The sequence below is a fragment of the Calidris pugnax genome, unplaced genomic scaffold (assembly GCF_001431845.1).
Source record: "Calidris pugnax isolate Ruff unplaced genomic scaffold, ASM143184v1 scaffold42, whole genome shotgun sequence".
Lineage (NCBI taxonomy): Eukaryota > Metazoa > Chordata > Aves > Charadriiformes > Scolopacidae > Calidris > Calidris pugnax.
The window spans coordinates 3,809,644-3,822,846 of NW_015090920.1; the positions used below are offsets into that span (position 1 = coordinate 3,809,644).

The following is a 13,203-nucleotide window of genomic DNA, read 5'->3' on the forward strand; positions in this document are numbered from 1 at the left end:
CCCAGTAAATAATAGTGGTTAGGCCTATTTATTAAGCTTTTTAGCAATTAATTAAGGCAGTAAAATGATGTAAAGAAAAATTAAGGACATACTATTTAATGAGACTTACTCAATGAGACTAAAGAGTTGAAAATGACCACTGAGTTTTCAAGCAGCACTTGAAGGCAAGAACAATCTTACAAAGATTTATATACAAATATAAAACATTCATTTGCAAACAAACTTGGTAAGTCCTGCTGTGAATGCTGCTGGAGTTTTCTAAAGCCAAGGTAGGTGTCATTGAAAGACTTCTGGTTATTTTTGGAGATTCAGTGATAATCATTAATGGAAAGGTGTGATCCTGGAAGATACTGTGGTGAAAAAATAGCTTTTCTCCCAGAAAAAATATAAATAATACTGTGCACATGGAATAACAGAGTAATAATAAAATAACAGCTTTCCAGAAATGCTGTGAAAGAAGCAACCAAGACACTTAATTAGTTGTTTTCTGGTCAAAGTCCCCTGCTTAACTTTTACACCAAAAAGACAAATTTTTGTACAAAAAATTCCTCATTGTGAGATTTTTGAAAAGCCAGAGCACAGGAGCTCCGTAGCTTCCAGCAGCTCTGATCCTTCAGGAATTATTTCTACCACGGCCCCTATCTACCTGCGTACACAGAATCAGGGAATGAGTTGGGCTGGAAGGGACCTTTAAAGGCCATCTAGTCCAACCCCCCTGCAGTGATAGGGACATCTTTAATTAGATCAGATCGCTCAGAGTCTCATCAAGCCTTGACCTTGAATGTCTCCAGGGCTGGGGCCTCCAGGCTGACCAACCTGTTATACCTACAATCAAGCATATAGAAGTAGATTCTGATTCTTCCTGAGCTCAAACAAGGATTCCTTTTTCACCACAAACCTTAAAATACAGAAAGCACAAACTCTTGTACAAGTTGTACCAAAGATCCCCTCCTTCCACAAAAAGGAGAGTTGCATCCACGTGTCATCCACACCCTTAAATTACCGTAGCAGTAAATGAAATCGAAAGAAGGTGAACAGTTTAAATAAAATCTTTAATTGATTATTTACAACAAAGGCAATGACTTGGCAAATTGAAAATGATGATTTGCATTTTCTCACTAAATCCAAATACAGCAAGTCCTGTCAGCTCTAAAACCCGCAGCCTAGTGAGTAAGGCGCAATATTTACATCACACTAGTACTGCCAAAAAAAAAAAGCACTTAAAATGAATTTACCCTGACAGCCAGAAGTTAAACGTTTATCTTGTAAATGCTAACAATCCTGAAAGAGAACCTTCAGATGTCACTGAAAAGGTCAGTGCTCTAGTGTTTTGGGGTTTTTTTGTCAGTTTGCAAACATGCAGTAGTAGTAAAGATCTGGTAATGGGATAAAAACAATACCCCTCTGGTTTTGTCAGTTTTTGTGTGGATGCTCAGTCTGAAATCTAACACCAGTAACTCCAGTATTAGACTAACTACTCAGTTTTATCTCAGCAAAGGTCTCTTCTGGGACAGTAGGTGGGGAAAATAAATGAAATCAACTCGTCTATTTGAAAGCAGGCTATACTAGAAGCATAATACAATATCCACACACACACACACACAAAGTTATGAATACAAGTTACTAGGGACACATTGTCAGGGTAGCCTGCTTTAGCAGCTTAAAAACAACCCTAAGCCTTAAAGAATTTATTGCAGCCCAAAATAAATCAGTTTTGTTTTCTACTTCGACATCCTTAATTCCCCTCCGCCCAGAATAGGGTAGTAACCGTTATTTTAGAAGGACAGGAAGAAAGTAGTCAAGTGTAAAGTGTTATTCCCAAACCTATCATCATCCTGGCTGTCTCTTCTGTTATGTAAAAGACATAATTGCAAATTAAGAGCTACAAGGACAACAGATAATGCCAACCGTTCTGTTCTGAGCGTGGAATTTGAGAGCGAGGCCTGCAGGGAATGCTTGCTTGGGGTAGATTCTTTACTGATGCTCTGTAATAATCATCTTCATGAAGGGGTTTTGTTTTTAGCTACGCAGGGAAGGGCAGAAGATGGCATCTGTACAGAAGTTACCCTTTCATCCACACCCCGTTCAGCACCGGGGTATGGAAGTTACCATCATTAAGAGGACAACCAAAGCTAATACTAACACTTCTTTGCTGCTGCCTGCCTTAAATTACATTCTTGACATTCACTTTCCCCCTTACCAGCAGTACTTACGCCTCACCTTTAGAAGAGCAGAGCATTTTTTTTTCCAAACGTTTCTTTTGTATTAATAAAAGCCGGCGTCATCTTGACATGATGTGTTAAGTGTTTAGCAGTTTAAAGGAGTTGATTCTTAAATTTAAGCCGAAACGTTTACGGTGTGCGTGTTTTATACTCATGGGGCTCTCCCCTCCATTGTGGAATTCAGAACTGGGATGTCAGTTACAGCCATACCCTCCTCTTCCTCCCTGCGCAGTAGCTTTTCCAAGCTTTTTGTCTTTCATCACTACACGTCACCAGGAGAGGTGTGGCCAGCAGACAGCAGGCTCCTTGAGACGTTCAAATTAAAAAAAAAAGCCAGTCTAACTTTTCCCCAAAGCTTTCTCTGATGAATTGTGCTCTAGTTCGGGTGACTCCTCCGAGCCTCGCGTGGCAGGAGTGTTATAAATGCCATCGACCGCGGGGGCTGCTGTCGGCGTGGTGAGAGGTGTCACGGTGTGTCCAAACCCCTGGTAATGACCCATGGGTGAAGATGGCATGGAAGAAGCATCAGAGATCGGGTCTTGAGTAGATGAAGACAGTAAACTCGTGTGTTCGTTTTGTTCGTGATCCTCAGCAAAAAACATTTTCCTTGGCTGGCCCAAAACCGTCCTTCCTGGAATCGTGCCAAAGGAAAAGACTTGTCAGCACTTCCAACACTACACCAAGGTCTTTGACCACATCAACACTCAAATAGACACGTTAAATCAGAAGATGATGTTTTACAAGAGTTTTACATGCACATTGTTAGATGTAATAAATAAAATTGTCTTTCCATTAAAAAAAACCCAAACGCACCACACAACAAAAAGGCCATCCCTTTCTTTTAACCTATCGCACCTGAAACTTACCCTGAGATCCATCTACTTAAAACAAAAATTAAAAACTAGACTTTAAATCAGTCAGGAGTACCAGCAAGAGCAAAATGCCAGATGAACCATGAAATCATCTGGGGATGCAGCGGCCACTAATATGAGATCCATCTACTTAAAAGAAAAATTAAAAACTAGACTCTAAATCAGTCAGGAGTACCGGCAAGAACAAAATGCCAGATAAACCATGAAATCATCTGGGGGTCAAAAATTAAAAACTAGACTTTAAATCAGTCAGGAGTACCAGCAAGAGCAAAATGCCAGATGAACCATGAAATCATCTGGGGATGCAGCGGCCACTAATATGAGATCCATCTACTTAAAAGAAAAATTAAAAACTAGACTCTAAATCAGTCAGGAGTACCGGCAAGAACAAAATGCCAGATAAACCATGAAATCATCTGGGGGTGCAGTGGCCACTAATTTGATACGGAGTGTTCTCAAGGTACTAGAGAGATGGCAAATGGAGTAAAATGAACCTGAAAATACATATGCTGTTACCAGATCTTACAGACCTGGCTGCTACTTACCAACATTCCGAACCTGCTCTGATATATCTGCCCTTATGTCAGAAATATCCCACATGGCAAGAAAAGAGTCAAAGCAGGACCCTTCTTCAGCCTCTTGAACGTAGGGTTTATAGGAAAAGCTGTAGTGGTGAGCGATGGCAGCCAGGAACATCTCGACACAAATGATAAAATCCTGCAAGGAGAGAGATATGAATGATTAAGGATTGAGTCGATAACTGGAGAAACAAGGGAAAGGCTGCCATCACCTCGGGATACTGGCATCTACTTTTCTGCCAGAGGTAGGATGTTCTGAGCAGGCTTCAGGGAGCCACAGCTACTGGAATCAGCCCTTGCCTGCTGGGGTAACAGTTTTAAGTTGGAAAAGGGGAGATTTAGATGAGATACCAGAAAGAAATTCTTTCCTGTGAGGGTGGTGAGACACTGGAACAGGTTGCCCAGAGAAGCTGTGGCTGCCCCATCCCTGGAGGGGTTCAAGGCCAGGCTGGATGGGGCTTGGAGCAACCTGGGCTGGTGGGAGGTGTCCCTGCCCAGGGCAGGGGGGTTGGGACTGGGTGATGTTGAAGATCCCTTCCAATCCAAACCATTCTATGATTCCTCCTAAGCTATGATTCCTCTTAAGAAGTAACTGTTTGCCCCTACCTGTAGGCCGGTAGCCACAGCTTCCACGCTTTGCCATTCCCAGGTGTGTTTCTCAGAAATAACGCCAACTTTCACCAACAATGCAATAAGCACAGCTTGCCTAAAAAGATTGGGGTTTTTTTATTTATTTATCCTAAGAAGTAATTGTTTGCCCCTACCTGTAGGCCAGTAGCCACAGCTTCCACACTTTGCCATTCCCAGGTGTGTTTCTCAGAAATAACGCCAACTTTCACCAACAATGCAATAAGCACAGCTTGCCTAAAAAGATTGGGGGTTTTTTATTTATTTACTGTAACAGCAGTGCCACAAAATCTCCAAGCAAATCTGGTAAACAAGGCCTGTTTGTATGCATATATATGTATGTACATAGGGAAGAATCTTATAAGAAACTTAGTGTTTATATATTTAGATTTTAAGAGGGGAAAACCACAACAAAACAGACTTAAAAAGACATATCATTCATCCATGGTCCTAAAGACCAACAGGGAACACAACCAGAGAGTGTTTTGCTCCAGTTAGTTATTAGAACAAGTTGCTTCTCTCCAACCCACAGAGTAATCTTCAGGCAGTCAAATGCACTCTCATTAACAGCTAAGTGTGAGCAGTGTTTAAAATATTAACTTACAGGAATTTATTTTGAAAAGGTTAATTTTTTTTTACTTCTAAAAGTAAAAAAAAATAGAAATAATTTTTTTGGTTTGAATTCAGGGTACTATTGCAACCCACAGAGTAATCTTCAGGCAGTCAAATGCACTCTCATTAGCAGCTAATTGTGAGCAGTGCTTAAATAGTAACTTACAGGAACTTATTTTGAAAAGGTTAAAGTAATTTTTTTTTTAGAAATAATTTTTTTGGTTTGAAATAACTGCACGTGAAGATTCTAAAATAAATTAGGTTCTTGAGAATCACCTTACAAAATGTCTAAAAATTAATCTGAAGGGAACAATCCTGCTCTGTTTAACATAATAGTACCGTTTTCCCCTCCCAGCACTTCACTAAGAGTCTGGGTAGATTTTTTTGAGGCTTCCAACCTCAGTACCAAATCCAGCCTTTTTAGCTCTTTTACGATCCATCCCGAGAACAAGCAGCAGTAAGTAAATAACTCACTCACCAGAAAGAAACAAAAACGACCATCTTCACGCAAAGGAACTTGCCAACGGGTTGGATAGGATTCAGCTCTTCACGTAGTACTTTATAAAACAGCACGAGGCAATACATAGCAAACTAAAAGGAGAAGAAAATTAAGAAAAGCTTTATTTTATGAGGGAGTTGTTTTACAGCACCTCTTCAGTTAAAAAAAATATCACCGTACGATACAAAGCTAAAAAGCTACCTATTTTAGAAAAGAGGCTCTGGGTTTATGACAACTTTTGCTTGACTGTTTTAAAGCAGACTCTTTTTTTTTTTTTTTTGCTAGAAATTGTATTTCTGAAATGCACGGTATTAGCAGACAGAGACTGAGGTCATCTACACACTAAAGCATAGCACAGGAAGGTCCCACCAAATCTTTTCTAAAGAAAATGGCACAAAAATCACACTTTCTTTCAGGCTTCTGTTAAAAACGCCTGAAACGTTGCCTGTTTCCAAGAGGGGAGGCAACAGATGCCACAAATCCCCACAAATCTGAACAAGTTTCCCATTAATGACAACTGCAAGCAACTGAACCACGGTACGGCTAAACCTGAGGAACTGATCTCTTCTTCCCCCCACTTACACTTCCCACTTACAGTGGGAAATATTCCACCCATAAGAATTTTGGGGGCTGACCAGCTGGAGAGCAGCTCTGAGGAGAAAGACCAGGGAGTCCTGGTGGACAACAGGATGACCATGAGCAAGCAATGGGCCCTTGTGGCCAAGAAGGCCAATGGCATCCTGGGGGGCATCAGGAAGAGTGGGACCAGCAGGTGGAGGGAGGTCATCCTGCCCCTCTGCTCTGCCCTGGGGAGGCCCCAGCTGGAGCACTGGGACCAGTTCTGGGCTCCCCAGTTCCAGAAGGACAGGGAACTGCTGGAGAGGGGACAGCAGAGGGCTACAGAGATGATGAGGGGCCTGGAGCATCTCCCTTATGAGGAGAGGCTGAGGGACTTGGGTCTTTTGAGTCTGGAGAAGAGAAGGCTGAGGGGGGATCTGATCAATGCTCATACATACTTCAAGGGAGGGTGTCAAGAGGATGGGGCTGGTCTTTTTTCAGTGGTGCCCAGGGACAGGACAAGAGGAAATGGGCACAAACTTGAATATAAGAAGTTCCACCTAAACATGAGGAGGAACTTCTTTGCTGTGAGGGTGGCAGAGCCCTGGCAGAGGCTGCCCAGGGAGGTGGTGGAGTCTCCTTCTCTGGAGACATTCCAAACCTGCCTGGACACCGGCTCTGGGTGGCCCTGCTTTGGCAGGGGGTTGGACTAGATGATCTCCAGAGGTCCCTTCCAACCCCATGTGATTCTGTAATTCCATAATTACCAGATGCCAACAAAATTACTGCCAATAGTTCACATAAAAAGATTCACGTAATACTAATACAATGACTTAAAAGAGCAGAAACCAGATGCCAACAAAATTACTGTCAATAGTTCACATAAAAAGATTCACATAATACTAATACAATGACTTAAAAGAGCAGAAAGATGTACTGCTGATACTCACTAGCTGTGACATGTTGTTAAGTATAACCAGGTAAGTCCACGCGTTGTTGAAGCTGAAGTTTCCTTCATCGTACACTCCCACTAGTTCACAAATTCTGAAAGAATTTTTAGAATTAATCACTATGTACTTTACAGGTGTAAACAGGTTACAACAACCGGTTCTATGACACGTATGAAGGCACACAGTCAAGCTTGTCACCTGCAAAGTTTTTATAAAATTTTAAAAGTTGCATAAAACCTGACTTAAAAATACACAATTGTGGAGACCAATGAGAAAAGGGAGAAGCAAAAAAAAAAAAAGACTCGAAAAATTAAGAGATCATAAAAATGCCTTTCCCACATAAACAGTACTTCTCATTCTCTCCCACTGCTTTCAGAATCAAGCATTAAGTATTTATTATTTCAATCCTGCAAGTAGTAATTTTCTATAGAGAAGTCATAAAGAAATCATGGGTTGATTCAAATTGCCAGGACCCATTTAGCGTGTAACACGACCGGTCTGCTTTCAAACTGCGTCGATTCAATAAAAAGGGCATGAAAATTCTTTCCAGTGCAACTCAAAATTACATCCTGAAGATCAATATCAATTATTTATGGGCATACTTACAAAGCAATAATGGTGGTAAATGGTCTGACAACGGTGTACTGCAAAACACCCAGTTTACATCTAAACAATAAAACTCTGCAAGAGAAACACAAAATTCATTGTATAAGAATTTAAAGTCGATTCACTTATGGAAATATCCTGTTCTCAGCAGTTTCACTAAACTGAATTTTTATTTCGTGGTAGTTTCAACTTCTGCTTCCAGGACTTAAATGCTACAGTGTATAGTGTGTATATATGCAATACACAAAACACCTAGACTTTTATAGATAAATAACAGGAAATACTCAATGATTCACTTCTTTTAGCCATGGACTAAACAAAGAACACGCAATTTTCACTGCAGCTGAAGACATTTAAGAATGACTTACATCCATAGTTTGTCTTTAACATTTTAAACAGCTTTATTAAAATCTCTTAAGAGAGGTGCTTATCAGATTAAGCATGCAGAAACAAGCAGTTCAGAGGCATATGGCCTTTTGTCCTTCACCTGGGGAAGTAAAAGCAACAGGCTCACCAGTGATTCTACATGAGGCTTTGGGCAAATATTGTATGGTAACAAAGGAAGCAAATTCAAGGGGAGCTTTTTCCAGTATTTTTCAAATCCAAGAAAGATTCCTTCAGGACCACCTGAGCCAATGTATGTTAGAAGCTAAGTGCAATTTATAGGATGATTTACAGCTTGATGAAAACATATTCACAGCTGCTTTCAGAAGAGGTTCATAGTTGATAAACAAAGTGTGTGCAAAGCCTAAACTGACTCAGCCAAGCCACACTACTAAATATGAAAACAAAACCTTTGTATCTGATTACACAGCTTAAAATTTTAAGATGTCATCATGTACTCACTCTCCCATAGCCCACGATGGACAACAACAGAGAGGCGGCAGATGTCTCTGCTGATCTTTCGCTTCTATTATTAATACGAGGTTTGGATACCGGTTGGTTAGATAATTTGAAAGAAAAACCATAAAATTATAGATGACATAAGCTTCATAGCATTCCCGACACGTATCCACATATATTGCAATGTTGGGGTATTTCAAAGCTATCCACTGCAAGAAGAGAGGTACACAAAAGGTTACACACAAGAAAGACAACAAGTGATTCCAATGGCAACGCTGGCTGGCTAGTTCAGCAAGCAATAATTCATTAGACAGCAGGCAGTAATTAAGCGGGGCTTGAAGGATTTGGCTAATAAGAGTGCGATGGTACAGCTAGAAAGTAACGTTCTGTAAAAATGCTGGTAGGATTTCAGATGACATCTCCACTGCTTCCAATGGAAACATGCTTAAAGCACCACGCAGAGATGCTCTGGATTTTTGACCACAAAACTCATGTCTTTAATTTTGAAGTAACTAAAAGGAGATGGTTCCCTACCCGTAACCCGCCCCTGTCAGGAGGAGACAAGATAGAACTGTTTCCTGAAATCAACATATTCATTGTTGGTACGGCTTTGAGAACTAAGATTTTAGTCTGACAATGCAAAGCTCATTTCTTTCAGTGTCTAATGTGGAAACGTTTGGTCTGGCGCGTTTGCAAAATGTAGTAGAAAGCAGCAGATAAAAGCAGCAGTCATCCCTCTAAAAGAATTTCAGACAGAAAAAGCAACTTTTCTGCAAAACTGTGATTATGGGTCTGCTGTCAAGAGCTCTCAATTTTTGATTTTGAGTATCACACTGCTGTTGCCATTTCTTTCAGTGTCTAATGTGGAAACGTTTGGTCTGGCGCGTTTGCAAAATGTAGTAGAAAGCAGCAAATTAAAGCGGCAGTCATCCCTCTAAACCAGAATTTCAGACAGAAAAAGTGACTTTTCTGCAAAACTGTGATTATGGGTCAGCTGTCAAGAGCTCTCAGTTTTTGATTTTGAGTATCACACTGCTGTTGCACGGTTTAGTGCATCCTGTCCTACTGGGTGGGTGGTTTTTTTTGGTTTGTACATTGTTTTTTCTTGGGGTGGGGTGGATGGGTTAAAGAGGCAGGCCTTTTGAATTTACTTTGCTTCCCCAGGTTGTAGCAGAGCGAATGCTCTGCCTTCTCTGACCAGAGGAACACAGGAAGATGCTTCACAACCACATCACAATTAAATACTATAGATAACAGATGCTGCAACAACTCTGTGGAAGATGTAACGCTGCATCTAGTAAACCAAGAACACAGCATTTGAATCTGAGAAGAGAACTTTAAGTTCAGCTCAGATTAAGCACTCTGGGAGGATGCCACATACGCAGCAAAGGCTGTAAGATCCAGGAGTCTGGGGAAAGATTTCAGTACGCCAGAAATGTCTCTGAACGCCTGGCTAGAGCTCATTTAAGTAGCAGGTAATTTTCTTCCAGAAGAAATTTCTGTACTTGAAATTGAAATATCAGCCTGAGGTAGTTGATATTCACAAAATCATAGAATGGTTAGAGTTGGAAGGGACCTTAAAGATCATAGAGTTCCAACCCCCCTGCCATGGGCAGGGACACCTCCCACTAGATATTCCCCATAGGAAACAGATCATGTTGTTTTCTTCCTCACTCTCAGATACTCTAAATCCTAGTCTTTCAAAATATTAAAAAAAAAAAAAAAAGGAGAAAAAGGAGGGGGAAGCAGGGCTGTGAACACACATACATGGGTGACACTTCATAAACACTCAAGAGATGGGAGAAAAATCAAAGGAAAAGTTCCTGGAAAGCTGTCTCTTGTGGGGGAAACAGGAGCATTTGCAACATCAAGAGGTGGTGACAACATGTAAACACACCTCCCGTACAGCCCACAGATTTAGTTATGTTTGTTGCCCAGCTCTGGCTGAAATCACCCCTACAAGTGACATATTTGGGAACCGTGCCTGGTATGGCAAATAGAATTTTATTGCATAAAAGTATTCAGAAGTGGGGTTTTTGTGGGATCTTACCCTTTGCCCCCTGAAGCAAAAGATAGAATTTTAGCACTCAGGAAAGAATTTTAGTGCTAAGCCTAACTCCAGAAAGAAAGGAAAGGCACTCAATTTTGAGACAGTTACTTGGATCTGTCTGGTTTCCAGTTCAGCTGTTACTGAAGATGGAAGGACCAAAAGCAGGCTCGTCGTACCCATTTCCACATCTGTCACAAAGGATATTCAAGGACAGGTTTAAGAACAGTTTAGCAAAAGTGATCCCACAAGCTCCACAAGAAGAGTCTAATAAGAAGAGCCAGCAGCTACGCTTCTGAGGTACTCCATAAATAGGAATGCCCAGAAGTTTCTAGGACTGCGACTCTCCATGCAGCATAGTTTCTGCTAACTGTGGCACTGTTTTTCCTCACCCCAGCAGCAAACAGAAATTTATCAAGCTGTTAACAGTAAGAGAACACTTACACTGTCTAAACTGTAAATCGGCACCATCCACAGAATCCTGTTACAATAATAAAAGAATATTTCATATTACTAGAAGTATTTTCAGTCTGAATTAAATTCAACATTTGTAGCACAGGCAAAATGTGAAATGTTACCTTATTATTGGCTTCTGTAATTCAGGTTGAGTATAATGGACTAAGTGTTGTAGTATTCCCCAGAGAGATATTGGAATAGTCATTAGCAGAAATATCCCAGCGATAAACCATGCCTTGGTATGAATTCCAACCTGGCAAAGAAAAAGAAGAATGCAAGATCAAAGTTTCTGTATTAGTACTTTAAAGTTTTACCAGTATAGCAATAAAAAGAATTTATCTTTCTTTTTCTTTACTGTGAATAAAGTTTTAAGAAGCATATTAAGCACATATCCCAATATTACGTTTAGTTTTTCTAACCCTCCCTCCCGGATACACAAACTCCCAAAGTCTCCCTTGCAATCTGTTGATGTGGCTTAGAGTAAAACTTAAAACTTCAGAAGAAAAAGACGAGGAATTTGGCAGAACTAAACCATGACACCACCAATAAACACAAAACGTTCTACTAAGAACATGGTAACGCTCACTATGTCATTTACTGAAAGCCACAACTGATCCCTTTTGCTTTAGGTCTGGAACTTGTCTCAGTTCTGTGCTTCATTATCAAGTTTCTCAAAGCTTGGGGATTTAAAGTATTTTTAGCTTTAAAACCAAGTTCCAACTAGTAATCAATTTCAACTAGTTTCATTCAACAATCTGAAACAGATATGCATTCATATACAAGTATGGCTACAATTTTAAACCAAAGCTGTCTGAAAAATAACTATATTCATAAACTTAAGTACCCCAAACTGAAAAACACAGTAAACTCTTCTCAAACTGTTTTGTTGGGGTTTTTTTTTGGGGGGAGGGGAGAGATTTCTTCTCTGATCCCCTACTCTACATCAACAACCAACATCTTCTGTTGCTTTCCATTTCAAAGATCACTTCCGAGTAGCTTCTCTACCACTGTCAGATTTAACGAGTTTAAAATTTCAGGTACCACTTTGATACAAACATCCATTATGCTGAACACATGAGTTTCAAATTAGGAAAATTACAATACCCTCAAGACAGATTGTGCTGTCATTAAATGCTTAAGATTATACCGTGAAAAAGTCTTACCTCCAGTGGGACGAGCCTGTGCTAAATTGGACAATGTATATTTTAAGGTTACAATTTAACTTCGCTGTCCCACGTGTGCATAATTCTTGTGCTACTGTTATGACATACTACAGTGTATCACACCACCACAGACATACCACCAGCATGGAAGAGAAGCTACTCTATATACTACCTCAATTCTCCCTCTCAGAATTACCTGAAGTATTTTAAACTGAAAGAGGGGAGGTTTAGATTAGATATTAGATTGAAATTCTTTCCTGTGAGTGTGGTGAGGCACTGGAACAGGTTGCCCAGAGAAGCTGTGGCTGCCCCATCCCTGGAGGGGTTCAAGGCCAGGCTGGATGGGGCTTGGAGCAACCTGGTCTGGTGGGAGGTGTCCCTGCCCAGGGCAGGGGGGTTGGAACTGGATGATCTTTAAGGTCCCTTCCAACCCAAACCATTTTATGATTCTATGAATGGCAGTGTCAAACCAGAAGCTGCGGGCAGGGCAGGGGCAGAGCTCCCTACAGACACCGACTCTTTTAATTTCTCCAGCAGCGCATCAAGCGCCCGGTGTTACTGAACCGGAAGGAGAAAGGAACCCCGGGCCCGTTCCATCTGGCTCCGTTCGTACCGTCACAGCACCGCAAAAACCCACCGCGGAACTTCTCCGGCCCCTCCTCTCCTCCCTCGGTCTCCGCCCGGGGCTGAAGGCCGCCGAACAACCACCTGAGAGCCCCGCGGCCGCCCCGGATGGGCCGGGGATCAGCCACCCCCCCTCCCGCCGTCCCTCACCTCCAGCTTCTGCAGCTCCCAGACGCAGAGCGGCACCACCACCAGCAGCCCCACGATATACAGCAGCACCACCAGCGGCCGGATCCACCGCCGCCAGTTCCCGCAGGTGCACGGCATGGCGGCGGCGAGGCCGGCCACCGGCTCTCCTCACGCCCCGCTCCAGGCCCCGCGGCGCCTCAGCGGGCCGGCGCCGGACCCGCCGGTTCCCCCCGAGCGCTCATCAACCGGCGGAGAGGCCCGCACACCCCGCCGGCTCCACATGAACCTGCGGGGCCGGTTCCGCGCCCCACAACCCTTCTCAGCCCGGCGGCTCCCGGTGCCAGCCCGGCACCTCCCCTCACACACACCCGCCCCTCACACACCCCCCCTCAGGCGCCTCAGCACTTCCGCCTGGCA

General features: G+C 42.2%; 1 protein-coding gene across 3 annotated transcripts; it reads right to left on the reverse strand.

Moving 5' to 3' along the window:
- Positions 1 to 1,031: 1,031 nt before the first annotated feature.
- TMEM184C (transmembrane protein 184C) lies at positions 1,032 to 13,163 on the reverse strand. 3 transcript variants are annotated; one of them, XM_014949977.1, is made up of 10 exons: positions 12,808 to 13,163; positions 10,993 to 11,123; positions 10,859 to 10,895; positions 8,371 to 8,576; positions 7,525 to 7,599; positions 6,919 to 7,012; positions 5,390 to 5,502; positions 4,279 to 4,378; positions 3,640 to 3,811; positions 1,032 to 2,853 (listed from the first exon to the last, which is right to left on the reverse strand). In XM_014949977.1, exons 1-10 carry the CDS (start codon positions 12,922 to 12,924, stop codon positions 2,561 to 2,563), a joined length of 1,338 nt encoding a protein of 445 aa, XP_014805463.1. In that variant the 5' UTR covers positions 12,925 to 13,163; the 3' UTR covers positions 1,032 to 2,560. The 3 variants fall into 3 exon arrangements, with proteins under 3 accessions (XP_014805463.1, XP_014805462.1, XP_014805464.1); XM_014949976.1 differs by lacking the exon at positions 4,279 to 4,378 and adding an exon at positions 4,437 to 4,536; XM_014949978.1 differs by lacking the exons at positions 4,279 to 4,378; positions 12,808 to 13,163 and adding exons at positions 4,437 to 4,536; positions 10,526 to 10,605 and having other exon boundaries at positions 10,993 to 11,021.
- Between the last annotated feature and the right edge of the window lie 40 nt (positions 13,164 to 13,203).

Coding starts and splice junctions, on each gene's coding strand:
- TMEM184C (XM_014949977.1), bottom strand. CDS start 12,924: ATGCCGTGCACCTGCGGGAACTGGCGGCGGTGGATCCGGCCGCTGGTG. Junction 11,124..12,807: donor GGGAGCTGCAGAAGCTGGAG/GTGAGGGACGGC, acceptor TTTCTTTGCCAG/GTTGGAATTCATACCAAGGC. Junction 4,379..5,389: donor GTCGTTTTTGTTTCTTTCTG/GTGAGTGAGTTA, acceptor CAATCTTTTTAG/GCAAGCTGTGCTTATTGCAT.